The 13,131-nt window shown below is 40.4% G+C and overlaps 2 protein-coding genes and 1 long non-coding RNA gene across 5 annotated transcripts; 2 read left to right on the forward strand and 1 right to left on the reverse strand.

The window, feature by feature from the left end:
- Positions 1 to 428: 428 nt before the first annotated feature.
- LOC110533658 (autophagy-related protein 101) lies at positions 429 to 2,434 on the forward strand. The gene is made up of 2 exons (XM_021618087.2): positions 429 to 1,048; positions 1,202 to 2,434. Exons 1-2 carry the CDS (start codon positions 797 to 799, stop codon positions 1,601 to 1,603), a joined length of 654 nt encoding a protein of 217 aa, XP_021473762.1. The 5' UTR covers positions 429 to 796; the 3' UTR covers positions 1,604 to 2,434.
- Positions 2,435 to 2,747: 313 nt separating this feature from the next.
- Positions 2,748 to 11,160, reverse strand: LOC110533656 (zinc finger and BTB domain-containing protein 21). 2 transcript variants are annotated; one of them, XM_021618085.2, is made up of 2 exons: positions 11,010 to 11,160; positions 2,748 to 7,664 (listed from the first exon to the last, which is right to left on the reverse strand). In XM_021618085.2, exons 1-2 carry the CDS (start codon positions 11,113 to 11,115, stop codon positions 4,567 to 4,569), a joined length of 3,204 nt encoding a protein of 1,067 aa, XP_021473760.2. In that variant the 5' UTR covers positions 11,116 to 11,160; the 3' UTR covers positions 2,748 to 4,566. The 2 variants fall into 2 exon arrangements, with proteins under 2 accessions (XP_021473760.2, XP_036845971.1); XM_036990076.1 differs by lacking the exon at positions 11,010 to 11,160 and adding an exon at positions 7,756 to 8,045.
- LOC110533659 lies at positions 8,138 to 11,807 on the forward strand. 2 transcript variants are annotated; one of them, XR_002475008.2, is made up of 3 exons: positions 8,138 to 8,220; positions 8,605 to 8,743; positions 11,620 to 11,807. It is a non-coding gene; the product is annotated as an uncharacterized LOC110533659 (long non-coding RNA). The 2 variants fall into 2 exon arrangements; XR_005053619.1 differs by lacking the exon at positions 8,138 to 8,220 and adding an exon at positions 8,289 to 8,428.
- Positions 11,808 to 13,131: the final 1,324 nt, after the last annotated feature.

Raw genomic sequence — 13,131 nt, forward strand, 5'->3', positions numbered from 1 at the left:
TAAAGTGTCCATGTGCGCATTGCTTTCATCTATACTCTAGTGGGTTTTACCAAACTTTAAATTCTATCTTCAAATACATTTTAATTTCTAAGAAAAATCAGCGTTTTTGTGTAGAAAAATTGCAAATGTCATGTGATGTGGCATGAACTGCTATTCCCAGAGTGCATAGCGATACCTTAAAGTGTCCATGTGTGCATTGCTTTCATCTATACTCTAGTGGGTTTTCCCAAACTTTCAATTCTATCTTCAAATACATTTTAATTTCTAAGAAAAATCAGCGTTTTTGTGTAGAAATAACTGCAATTACATAGCTTTTATTGATAGTTTCTGACTTATAGCTACTTGTATCTTATACACGTGTTGTTACATTGCTGGGGTATAAGAAGGGATACACGGTTCGGATTGGTCCACAGTTTTCCCAAGGTGTTTACAGAAGTAGTTCCTCCCCTTTTTAGTAGGACAACGAAATTGCAGTTTGTGTGTCAGCATGTTGTTATTAATAAATACTTATAAAGAACATAGCTAGCAACAACACATTTTCTACACATGTTGCAATATTCAACAAGTCAGTCTAAAAGTAACGTGTTCTCTTGATCACCATCGAGCTTGCCACAGGAAACTAACGTTTGCTGCGTTAGTAGCTAGTTAGCTACTTACAATAACTAGCACTAACGTTAGCTAGCTAGCTTGTGTTGATGTTTAGCCCAGTTTTATGGAACGTGAACAGTTGAAGGGTGTGCTGGAATAGCGAATTCCCCCATATATTCCATCTGCCTCTGTGGGGAAGCAGATCACCATGAACTGCCGTTCGGAGGCTCTAGAAGTGTCGGTGGAGGGAAGACAGGTGGACGAGGCCATGTTGGCTCTGTTGCACACTATCTTACTGCATCGCAGCACTGGGAAATTTCACTACAAGAAAGAGGGCACCTACTCCATTGGTACTGTTGGCACACAGGACATTGACTGCGATTTTATTGATTTCAGTTTTGTTCGTGTTTCTTCCGATGAGCTTGACAGGGCCATCAGGAAAGCAGTAGGAGAATTCAAGGTAGGCCTATATGATGACGGATTGTTTGTTGAAATGTATAGATATTATCCACTAAAACGTATAGCTAGATATTATATGAGTTATGTTATGTATAACTATACTTGTAATTTATTGGCATTCATTGACCTCTGGAATCTATATTATGCTTTACAGGATGCCATGGGCAATGGGACAGATGGAATGGGACAAATCTCACTGGAGTTCTACCAGAAAAAAAAGTCCCGCTGGCCTTTCTCTGATGAGTGTATTCCCTGGGAGGTCTGGAGCATCAAGGTCAATGTCGTCAACCTGGCCAACGAGCAGGAGAGACAGATCTGCCGGGAGAAAGTGGGTGAGAAGCTGGGTGAGAAGGTGATCAACATCGTGGAGGTGATCAACCGGCATGAGTACCTACCCAAGATGCCCACCCAGTCGGAAGCTGACAATGTGTTTGACACCAGCCTCAAAGATGTCCAGCCTTACCTGTACAAAATCACTTTTCAGATCACTGATACGCTGGGCACCTCAGTGAGCACCACCATGAGAAGGCTAATAAAAGACACCTTAGCACTGTGAAGTCACCTCAAAATGATGTGCATCTTAAAACATGGCTGTGGGTAGCCTGGTTCCAAATCGTTTGGGCTGCCGTGTCAACTCTTATGGTTGTGACCATAGGATGACCATAGAAGTTGGCAAGAAAACACAAACAGATCTGGGACCAGGCTAAATTGTGGGCTTTATTGACTATGGGATGTAATTGCTTCATTGACATGGGCATTTGCAGGCCCGTGGGTCTTAACTATTAGTTAGTACGCTAGAAGTACAACCACCCAATGTCTAATCAGAAAGTAAAATCAGTTTATTTTTTATTATTTTTTTATTTGACCTTTATTTAACCAGGTAGGCTAGTTGAGAACAAATTCTCATTTACAACTGTGACCTGGCCAAGATAAAGCAAAGCAGTGCGACAGAAACAACACAGAGTTACACATGGAATAAACAAACACAGTCAATAACACAATAGAAAAAGTATATATACAGTGTGTGCAAATGAGGTAAGCAGTGTGTGCACATTTGTAAGCAGTCATTTTACAATCCTGGTTATCAATGCCTACCCTTTCTCTAAATGCCTTTGTCAACACTGAAACATGACCTTTCACATCTGATAGTACAGAGTATAACATTGTCAAGTACCATTTTTGCTTTTAGGTTTTTTGTATGAACAAAGTGCTACAAGTAACATGTCTGTCTGAAACAGGTTTTCATTTAATAACTGCTTCATGGAAGTTTTAATTATCTTTTCAAGTAATTGTAAAGTAATTTTCTGATTTATGTTTGACATTTGCTCCTAAGAAAATGATGTGAAGAAAGATGTTTCACTTTTGAAAATAAAATGTATCACCTGAATTAATTTCACATTCTTAATTGTTATTTTAGAAAACCACCTGCTACTGTGCTTGCTGATGTTAAGGACAAGACAGACCAACACGAACATCGGTCGTTCGTGGTGGGTTGCCATCCTATTGCCTCTGACCACAGAACCTCGTTAATCATTTGATGTAAATTTCCTGACTACACGTTGAATCGCCACACTTTATTGACACCCAGCAGGTGATTTTAAACACATACCAACTTCTCCTGAAAACCTTCACATGATTCAAGGGTGTTAGTTTCTTATTAACGCAATCCAAACAGTATACACACTCAATACCAAGGCAGCTACCGCAATATCACTCTTTATTACAGAAAGAATTCAAGCACAAAAACTGTAGAAAAAACACAAAATGGCTGCCTTTTATGTAAAGCAACAATAATGCAACCCATACAAATATGCATTATTGCAGAAATAGCAGAATAATACTAAAGATATGTATTTTTATAAACAAACTAATTATAGAAACAAAATTAAAGGTTATACAAACACTGCCATATACACAAAATTATATTCAATTTCTTTGAACTCAATTTCTTTAAGATCTTCCAGAAAAATTCAGAGCACAAATATAAATAGATTGTTTTAACCTAACCACAGAAGTTAAACATCAAAAAGTTACATCTTTCAAATCTGAATATCAATATCTGTGGTTATTACAGTATCAGTGTACAACTGATAAAAACATTTATCATCAATAATTAAATCCTCTTTTCCAGATGTACTGTAATTAACAAGCCATCACGATCACAGCAACCCAAAAACATTGGACTGTTATAAAGGAACTATTTTCCAAATCCCACTTTTCCCCTAGGGCAAGTCTTGCTTTCACGTTCTTACATTTTTTAAACCTTTATTGGCTCTTGGTTGTAAATCATTCAAAATATCCATGTAAAAAAAAGTAGTTAATCTGCAACGATTTATTGTGCTTAGTTTTAACAGAACATTTGTCAATTGTCTCAGGATGCATATGCTAAGACCATGCTATCAATTCACACGATTACTTATGTAATTATCATACAAACTATTTCACACTTCATCATACTGGTATTGAGCTGTCACAGAGCAGTGATACAATACCCATGTCTTTGGTCATTCAAATTCATTCTTCTGTATGTATTACTATACAAGTTTCTTTTGTATTTTTGTACCAAATTAATCATGAAAAAAACGACAACAAAATCTATCATACACCACGCCCAGAAGGTAAACAAAACTCCTTTCCCAATAAAGTACATATTTTCCTTGTTTTTTATACAATAATCCATTCATGATGATCTGTAATTTATTGTGTGATATCTAAAATTAAAATAGAAATAAAGATTATTTATTTTCTCAGAATCTACAAAAAGTGTCAGTTAAAATACTGCACGTTTTTCCAGTTCTTATCCCCTTGCTAATCTATCTCCTCTTTGGTTTTGTTTACTTGTATAATCTACACAAAATATCACCAAGGCAATGACAAAATCTGAATAAAGAAGAATTCATATGAATAGTCAATATGAAAACCATAATTTTATGGTACAAAACAGATTATAGCTGAAATGTTAATGGGATGCAGAGGATCTAAAATAAAGATTCATATAACAATAATTAATCAATGTAATTTGACCAATATGTGCAACGTTAATAGTGAACAGAATTGCAAAGTGCATATCAATAAACATGATGCCTGAGGCCACTAATATCATATTCATATATCACGCATCAATCAACACAAATTCACAATTTAAGCGAAAGCACTTAACTGATCTTTAATTGTATAGTACAGCAATTCCTAAATCAAAAGAGTTTTAATAGGTAAGGATGAGTCAAAGGTGGTTATCTGAAATATATTTACGCAGTACTAACGATGTCAAAAGCCAAGTAACATTTGTAAGGAGCTGATGACGAGGCAAATAGCAATTCATTGCACACATTCACTTTCACACCAACACACATGGCCACTGGAAAATATAACATGAAGGAAAGCAAACTACCAACAGCAATAGATACATTCAAAATCTTTCTTGCGTAGACAGAGTTGTATTTGATATTTTACGATGCTGTGAGCATAAAGTATCATCTCAGAGGCTCAAAACAGCACAGATGTCCGAGTGAGACACATTCAAATGTGGCTATGGCTCTGCTCATGGCTCCAAAGACTAAAGGCAGTTTTGAATGTCCTGTGGCAGAGCTTACACATGTACTGCCTCTTAAACGTGAGGGCAGAGAGAGTGGGAGCATGGTAAAAAAAGGTTTCTGATTCCTGAGGGGTGAGAGGATTATCCACACTATCCGTCTTGGGTAGGGGGCTACTGTATGATCTGTCCATCTCCGGCCTCTTGGTCCTGGGCATTGACGACGAGCTTACAGGCTTCTCCTCCTCCTTAGTTACCACAGATTTTGTTACCACAGATTTAGCTACCACTGGCTCTGCCTCCATTGGTTTAGGTGGAGAAACTTGTGGGGCAGGACGTCCAGTTGCTTGTGTGACCGCAAGTGGTGGTGAGGGGGAGGGAGACGAAGGGCGCCTATCATCGACCTCTCTCACTCCAGGTTCATCGGAGGTGGACATGTGGGACTGGAAGTGGCTCCAAAGACGAAAGTTGGTCCTGAAAGCCTTATTGCAGATGTGACAGATGAAGGGTTTGATGTGGCACAGCAGCTCCTGGTGGCGCTCCAGATCTTTGTGGCCACCGAAGAGCTTGCCACATTTTTCACATGGCCAAACACCTGGCTCCTCGGGCTCAATGGAGGCCCCAGATGTCATGTCCTCCCTCTCGCTCACAGCCTCCTCAATGGGCTCCTCCTTCACTGTCAGCTCGCCATGATGGTCGTTCTTATGCTGGCTAACACTCAAGTCCTCTGGCACGAATGATGAAGAATCCTCTGAGTCGAACATAGGCGGACCTGAAGAGTCACTGTAGATGATGTCCTCTCTGAAGCTCCCCGCTCCCACAGACTCCTGTGTATGGAGCGGCCTTCCGAGGTGGTCAGATACTTCCCCATTGATCTCCTCCTGATGGCTCAGCTGTTCCTTAACAGTCATAATGTTGTGGTTGTGAACCTCCACCTGGTGTCTCCATATGCTAAAGGAGGACTTGAAGGTCCGCATGCACTCCAGGCAGGTCAGTTTCTTGTACTTGCAGTGTGCTTCGTGCTCTTTTTTAACCGCTGGGCTGGAGAATCGGAGGCCACAGTAAGGGCACACGGTTGCATGTCGACAGCCCCTCTCATGGTCTCCCTGCTCAAAGTGAGAGGACAGCTTCTCATTGCAGAGCCTGCAGGAGTAAACCTCTGTGTCTGTGTTCTCTCTCTGACCGGGCTGGTCCTGGTCCTTTTGGCAGAGACCGCTCTCTCTCTCAGTCTCTTGGTTGGCTCTCTCTGCAGGGTGTGTCTTCAAATGCTGCTTGAACTGAGACAGAAACAAAAATGTTTTCCCACAGTAAGGGCATATCAAATTTGACCTGGACCTAAGGCCACCTTTTTTGGCAAACACCTGAGACTGCGAACCCTGCTTATTCCTCCTCAGCTTCATGAGCAAGGCTTTCTTTATTTCTCTCTCTCGCACAATATCAATCAGCTTCCTCTGAAACTTTTCATCCAGCTGGAATGAGCTGGAGGATGAAGCAGGGTTTTGTACCACTCCGTGCTGGGTTTGGCAGTGGGTCCAGACTTTGAAGTTGGTGTGGAAGCGTTTGTGGCAGATGTCACAAGCATATGGCTTATCTGGGTTGTGATACATGTTAACATGGCGGTGCAGTCCAGCTTTGGATCTGAACACTTTTAAACAGTTCCAGCATTTAAACATCTTGCTCTGCCTGGGCTCATCAGTCCAGTCTCCATCATTGTCGTCCATGTTGGAGTTGTGAGGTACAGATTCTGACATGTTATTTTCATCTTCACGTGGTAAATCATGTTTGTTCACACCTTTGGACTTTTTGAATGGGTACCTTCTGTTGTCTCTTCTCACCTTTCTCTTTCCAGGGAGATTATAACATGGTTTAGTAGAGCCTTGGTCAAAATTCATTTCAATGTCTTTTAGGTTTACTGGTAGAGAATCCCCTACTGTGATTCTAATGATCTCTGAGGGGTCAGACAATGGGCTGCTAGGTTCTGTCTTCACATGGAACACCTCTCCCTGAGTTTCTTCTTCATCATCATACCTACTGTGGTGCCTTGACCTGAGAAGAAGTGGCGGAACCACTTTCACACTGTGTTTGTGCTCAATCTGAGTCCCTTCCTCTGTCTTTGCCACCATCTTAACAACAGACTGTTCTCGACCTTGCAGCTTATTGAGCTCCAGTGTTGGGGAGAAGACTGGGACGGGACTGTCCATGGATAATGACCTGCGCAGCAGGCTTTTTATGAGTGGGCCACTCCTGTCAATGGTCTGGCTAGGCTCCCCTGCCGAGCCCTGAAATGTTGATTTGGGTCTGTAGAGCCTCTGCTCCTCCTCCTCTTCTTTAGTGCTTAGATCAGACTCAGTCTGTAACATGACTGTTGGAGATTCACTGAAGGAGACTGAGGAGGTGAGCTGGGGCCTTACTGATGACCCTGTGCGTGATGATGTCTTCCCCTTTAAGATGGAGGCATATGAACTGATGGACTTGCTATCAGAACCCTCACTAGTTGCTTCAGCTGATTTTCTGGGATTGGATGCAGTGTTCCTGGCTAATTCATTTGGATTCCTCTGTCCTGAGGGCTCTCCTTGATAATTTGAACTGTAGCGACTGGGGCCGGGAGAATCACCACCTCGGTTCTGGCGCATAATGACACTCCTCGGCTGGCTGTCGTTGTCATCTTCCTCTGAGAAGGACAACCTTTTTCTGGAGACGCAGTAGGACACATGCGGCCTTGTTGACATGATGTTGGTTAGAAAGGGGATTCCTAGACTGTATCCCATCTCCTGGATGGCTGCCAGGCTGCCTCTGTCCACGAAGAGGGAGGATGAGTATATGTAATTCAGCACTACCTCAAAGGCCTCAGGCTCACAGAAGTCCAACTGTATCACTTTGTGGGTGTCAGACAGCCTCCGTGTGAACAGGGATTGGAAATACTCACTGCTGGCAGCAAGCACACTCCTGTGGGCTTGGTACCTCTGATCCCCGACAACCAAGACTGTGTCACAGAGCTGCCCCTTCAGGCGCTGCTCATTAAGCATCCCCAGGACCGAGAGGCCATGGGAGGGATTACTATAGTGCACCAGACTCTCCATTCTGACTGAAAGGCAAGAAAAAAATGAGGATTTTAATTTTAAAGACCCTTAGTTTGACTAACATTTTTCAGGAAAAAAAATTAAGGAAGGAGTTACCTAAACATTTAGGAAATACATAAAATCAAACACACCATGTGTCAAATAAATCTACCTAAAGAAGTAAATAACAGTAGAAAAGTTGCAAAAAGTATAAGAATCTAATAACATTATGCCCATTTCTTATGACATACAGGTGTGACAATGTTTCAGAAACTTGCACACGTGCGTGGCAAATTTTCTGAAAACTAAATGTTGTGCCACAAAATGTTGCCAGTGGTTTGCAAATGTTTGCACCTAATGGTGAATCTGTGGCAAAACTTTGGCAGCATTAATATTTATTGCCACAAGTGGTAAAGAGTTCGCCCAAAAAAAATTTCTGGTAGACAATTCTCTCAAGATTCAATTTGAATCTGTGGCATAACTTGTTGCAAAAAAAGTTCCAAGACCAGTAATCAACGGGATTAGAAACATCTGTTGAAAAATGGAAACCAAGCTATCTTAGCTAGCTACCAAAGTTGTCCTGTGAGTGTCTAACTTATTAATTAAACTTCCTAGTAAATAAACGTCAACATTTTATTTGGTAAAATGACACCTACTTAGCAATGTCATGTTTTATGGGATAGAGTGAAACACATTTTGTTGATACGAGTTTCAATCTCAGTGCCACTGACTGGCTAGTGCTGAGCTAGCTAACGTTAGCTTTCCTATTTTTGCACAATTAATGTGATAGGTAGCTAAACTATCTAACTAATGATTTGCCTAAACATTTATATTTTTGCGTGTCTTAATACCAATATGCATGCCAATATGCTAGTGTCACAGTTCAGTAGCATGTTAGTTAGCACAACTGCTAAGGTGGCAACAATACGAGTCGATTTGACAATAATGCAACATTTACTTTTGCAGATGGATACCCTTCCCTGACCAGTGGTGTTGAAGAGGCAGAGAGGAGGATGCATCAACACCCTGGAAATATGTTTGCGATGCAATCACTCATAACACTTTTTTTGAGTGATAAATTAGTATTGTCTTTAAGATTGATAAGGTAAGCAAATGCATGTATTCTCAAATGTAGCCCATACATTCATTCTTTGTAACAATCAGATGTTTCATTGCTTCAAACTAGCTGAAGCTAACTCATCTTGATCATGCCGTTCCTTCTCTTGTTCTAGAAACAATAAGTTACAAGGCAAAAATACAGATTGAGGCCTTCAATCAAACTGAGGACAGAGAAATATTTGTGCACCAGACAGGCTAAGACTTCTTGCATGCATGACTTTGAGATGTTAGTTACACTTTACAAAATGCTGGGTTGTTTGGATAACCCAATTGCTGGGTTGCAGGCATTGGGTCAATAGTTGGGTTGTTTTCTGTAAAAACAGCAAGGTTGGGTCGTTGGTACTGGGTTATTAAGGTTGGGTTATGGCAGTGCTGATTTTAGCATGTAAATCTTGGTGGGGTAAACTCAACCAATTTTTTAGATGCATGTCAGCAAAGCCCCTGCGCAATGCAACACTAAAAAATACATTATAGATATTTGACCCAGCCAGTGGGATAAGTCCAGCATAATGTGAGCAAGTGTCAAGACGTGGCAACTAACAAGTCCTCTAGTGCGACTTAGTGAGTGGAAAACGGCTAATGTTATTTAGACAAACTAAGGGTGTTTTGGCAGAGTGAAAACTGTGAAAACGATTAGGTAACAAGCATTACAAATTATAAATTTGATGTTTAAATTTGAGTGTTGTCGCAGAATATAGCTAAATGTGCGTTCATTGAATCAGATTCATCACAAAACCCTCTGAAAATTCCAACAACCTTAATGATGAATGATTGTTTGTTTGGTGTTTTCTGATTGGTTCAGTACATGCATTCAAGCTTTGGACGAAGGACTTCCACAAAGCCGCCATCTCCAAAGTTCACTCAAAAAGGCAATAGTCCTGAACAGGGTATGATTTAGTTTGGTTTTAATTATTTAGATTTTGTTAATGATTTTTGAAACTTCCATTGGTTGAAATCTATTGCTCAGTTATCACTTGGCTCATGTAAATAATTCTGTAGTTGCCCCTTTAAACATCCTCCAAGGTCAACATCCTCACCCATAGTGTTCACATTTCTCTCCATGTATGTGTTGTAGCTACATAAAATATTAAATAAACAATTTATTTGGGAAATTATCTAATTTGCATATTCATACTGAGTTTGCAGCAATCAGAAAGTTCATCACAAGTTTCACAGAATTGATCGCCAGAAGTTCACAAATTGCCGCAAATTTACCGCAACAGTCTGCCACAAAACCCATATGCATGTGAAAATATGAGATTGCTGCAAATTTGCGACAAATTGGCCAAAGACTTGACACAACTGTTTGCCAGAAGCCTGATTTTTTTTTTTTTCGGTAAGAGGTATTTTGCTATGCAGTCTGTGCCAACAATTTATTAGTGAAAATTTGCCTAGTTTGTAAATCCTTCGTTTTCAATTTTAGAATACCAAAACACGTATTCTGTAAATCATGAAGAGTACTGAATTAGACTATCCAATCTTTTTTAGATCAGCAACTGGTAGGTTAGTGTATCTTTCTGTGCTATGAGCGCAAATAACATGACGCATGCGCATTTATAGGTTCTATTTAGATTACATCATGTCTTTAATCAGAAGACATGGCGGGGGGCATATTTAGAAGAAACGCAGCCAGCGTTCATTCCATTGCACACAGCTATCAATTCCATATGATTACACAAACATGTTTGGTACATTCCATGCCAGAAAAGTTTAGAACGCTGCGCCCATAGAATGTGTCTGAGGAAAAGCCAGGGGGAGCAAGCATTAGATAATAAGCGAGACGTGGCTAAAATTCCTGATGACACAAATATTCAGCCGAAACTGGTTTAAGAACTCTGCCAAGTATCCTCTCCGTGATGGACTAAATAGGTTAATTACATCTAAAACAATGACGCGGTATATGGTCTGTTTGTTACCGTTGCTGGTGGTGAAATCACGTAATCACTTTGTGTTAATGTTTCCGAAAGGGAAACGTAAAGAAACAGAATAAAACCACAGTGCTCGAGAAACGAGTGTGTGGTCACTGTGTGCGCACACACCCACTACTGTATTTTCTCCCTGGTTAGTTAAAGCGCAGACGCAGCATCTACAGGAGCAGACACAGAGCAGTTACTCGTGGGGTTTAGAAAAGACGAAGAAACCACCTCAGAGTTACGTCAGGAAAAAAAGCTTTTCTCCAAACAAGAGTCCAATGTGGTGCACTAGCGCAAGACAATCTCAACCAAAGTAGTTTCATGGCTTTCTAAACTTACCCCTATGTATTCGTTCTGTTTCCACGCAGCACACTAAAGACTTTATATCAGAATTATGTTGAGTGTGTGGTAGTCGTGATTCCATCCATCTTGAATTTGACGTCATCCCACTCCAGGGATGAGGTCATCGCATAGAACGCTCGTCACGTGCGCTGTGAGCTGATAGGCTGCTTTATACCATGTAGGCGGGAGTGTAGGACATGACAGGCAGATTTAACCATCTTAAAGTGACAGGCCATATTTTCGTTCTTTGCTATATGAACATGCCCTTGGGAAGCAACACCAATTCACATTCAATAAAAAAAACATTCATATTGCTATCAGGTCAACATCGTTGTCTCAGTTGCAAAATATCAATATTCTGTTCTTTAAAACATAGGTGGATACTGTTAAATTACATAATTAAATGCAGAATGTATTTTTCTCTTATTGTTAGTGTTATTTTTATGTTGTATCTAAATGACGACAATCAAAGCACGGGATAATATCTGCATTTGACATTGGTGGATGAATGCGTTTCTCTGAAACCAGATCCACTGTCCCACTGAAACTAATTAAAGATATGTGATTAAAAATGTAATTATGGCACCTTTGCTCTCTCTCATTACAGATACCCAGAGGACGCCTGTTGCTCTGTTTGTCCGACCACATCCTGGAAAGTCTTCATGTAGTACCGTACCTCACAAGCGGATAATCCAAGGAAGGTGTGGCACTGCTATTGCCTCATTTTAACATGCATGTACAATCTGTGTGTATATGCAAAGACTTTAAGGTGTGCAAATAAACTGGATAGAACAAGCTGCACCTGAGTGGGGGGACACTATGATTGTGGTTCTGCAGTTAGGGCCAGTCCCATAATCTGTGGAACTAAGTGATGTGATGACACCTGTTAATGGTTGTTGTGTCACTCAAGTTGAGCCACCCCTCTTCTCTGAGAGCACCCTCCCTCCCTCACCTCCCTCCAGCACAGCCTGTATGAAAAGCAGAGTTACTGGGTGAAATTGGATCTGTTATATTCCTGTGAAATTTGAGGTGCATGGTGTTGGGTGGGAATTTCCCAATGCTAGTGTGCAGACTCCTGTAGAGATCCACACATCCCAGAACACTTGCGTGATACAGGAATTTCTGGGATAGTAAAATCCCAATTATGCATTAGTACAGTTCAGGAAATTTCCTGATGGTGCACATCACGTAAATTCTCAAATGCCACAGCCTTTCTACCTCATGTATCCCAGAAATTCCTGTATCACGCAAGTGTTCTGGGATGTGTGGATCTCTACAGGAGTCTGCACACTAGCATTGGGAAATTCCCACCCAACACCATGCACCTCAAATTTCACAGGAATATAACAGATCCAATTTCACCCAGTAACTCTGCTTTTCATACAGGCTGTGCTGGAGGGAGGTGAGGGAGGGAGGGTGCTCTCAGAGAAGAGCCCAGTGAAAAGAAGCCATATCTCTGTGTCTACTTATTTATCCTGTTTTCAGGTTTGTAACAATTATAAGCATGGTTTCTATAGATAGCATGTTTATCTAAACTGATGAGTTTTTCTGGTTATTTTGATGTATAATTTAAGTGTTTTGACCAAGTGAAAAACAAGTGAGATTTTCTCATTCATATGAGTGTAGCCAAGCTAGCTAACTTTGTCTATAAATCAGTGAGAACAAGATGCTGTCTCAGATGATTTTTATTTCTGTTGGAACGTTTGTACATATGATCAACACTAATGATATGTACAGTTGAAGTTTACATACACTTAGGATGCACATACACATACACACATAGGATGGAGTCATTAAAACTCGTTTTTCAACCACTCCACAAATTTCTTGTTAACAAACTATAGTTTTGGCGAGTTGGTTAGGACATCTACTTTGTGCATGACACAAGTCATTTTTCCAACAATTGTTTACAGGAAGATTATTTCACTTATAATTCACTGTATCACAATTCCATTGGGTCAGAAGTTTACATATACTAAGTTGACTGTGCCTTTAAACAGCTTAGAAAGTTCCATAAAATTGGAGGTGTACCTGTGGATGTATTTCAAGGTCTACCTTCAAACTCAGTGCCTCTGCTTGACATCATGGGAAAATCTCCTAATTAACACACTCTTATTAA

This window comes from Oncorhynchus mykiss, chromosome 10, assembly GCF_013265735.2.
Source record: "Oncorhynchus mykiss isolate Arlee chromosome 10, USDA_OmykA_1.1, whole genome shotgun sequence".
Lineage (NCBI taxonomy): Eukaryota > Metazoa > Chordata > Actinopteri > Salmoniformes > Salmonidae > Oncorhynchus > Oncorhynchus mykiss.

Coding starts and splice junctions, on each gene's coding strand:
- LOC110533658 (XM_021618087.2), top strand. CDS start 797: ATGAACTGCCGTTCGGAGGCTCTAGAAGTGTCGGTGGAGGGAAGACAG. Junction 1,049..1,201: donor AAGCAGTAGGAGAATTCAAG/GTAGGCCTATAT, acceptor TATGCTTTACAG/GATGCCATGGGCAATGGGAC.
- LOC110533656 (XM_021618085.2), bottom strand. CDS start 11,115: ATGACGTCAAATTCAAGATGGATGGAATCACGACTACCACACACTCAA. Junction 7,665..11,009: donor AACAGAACGAATACATAGGG/GTAAGTTTAGAA, acceptor CTTGCCTTTCAG/TCAGAATGGAGAGTCTGGTG.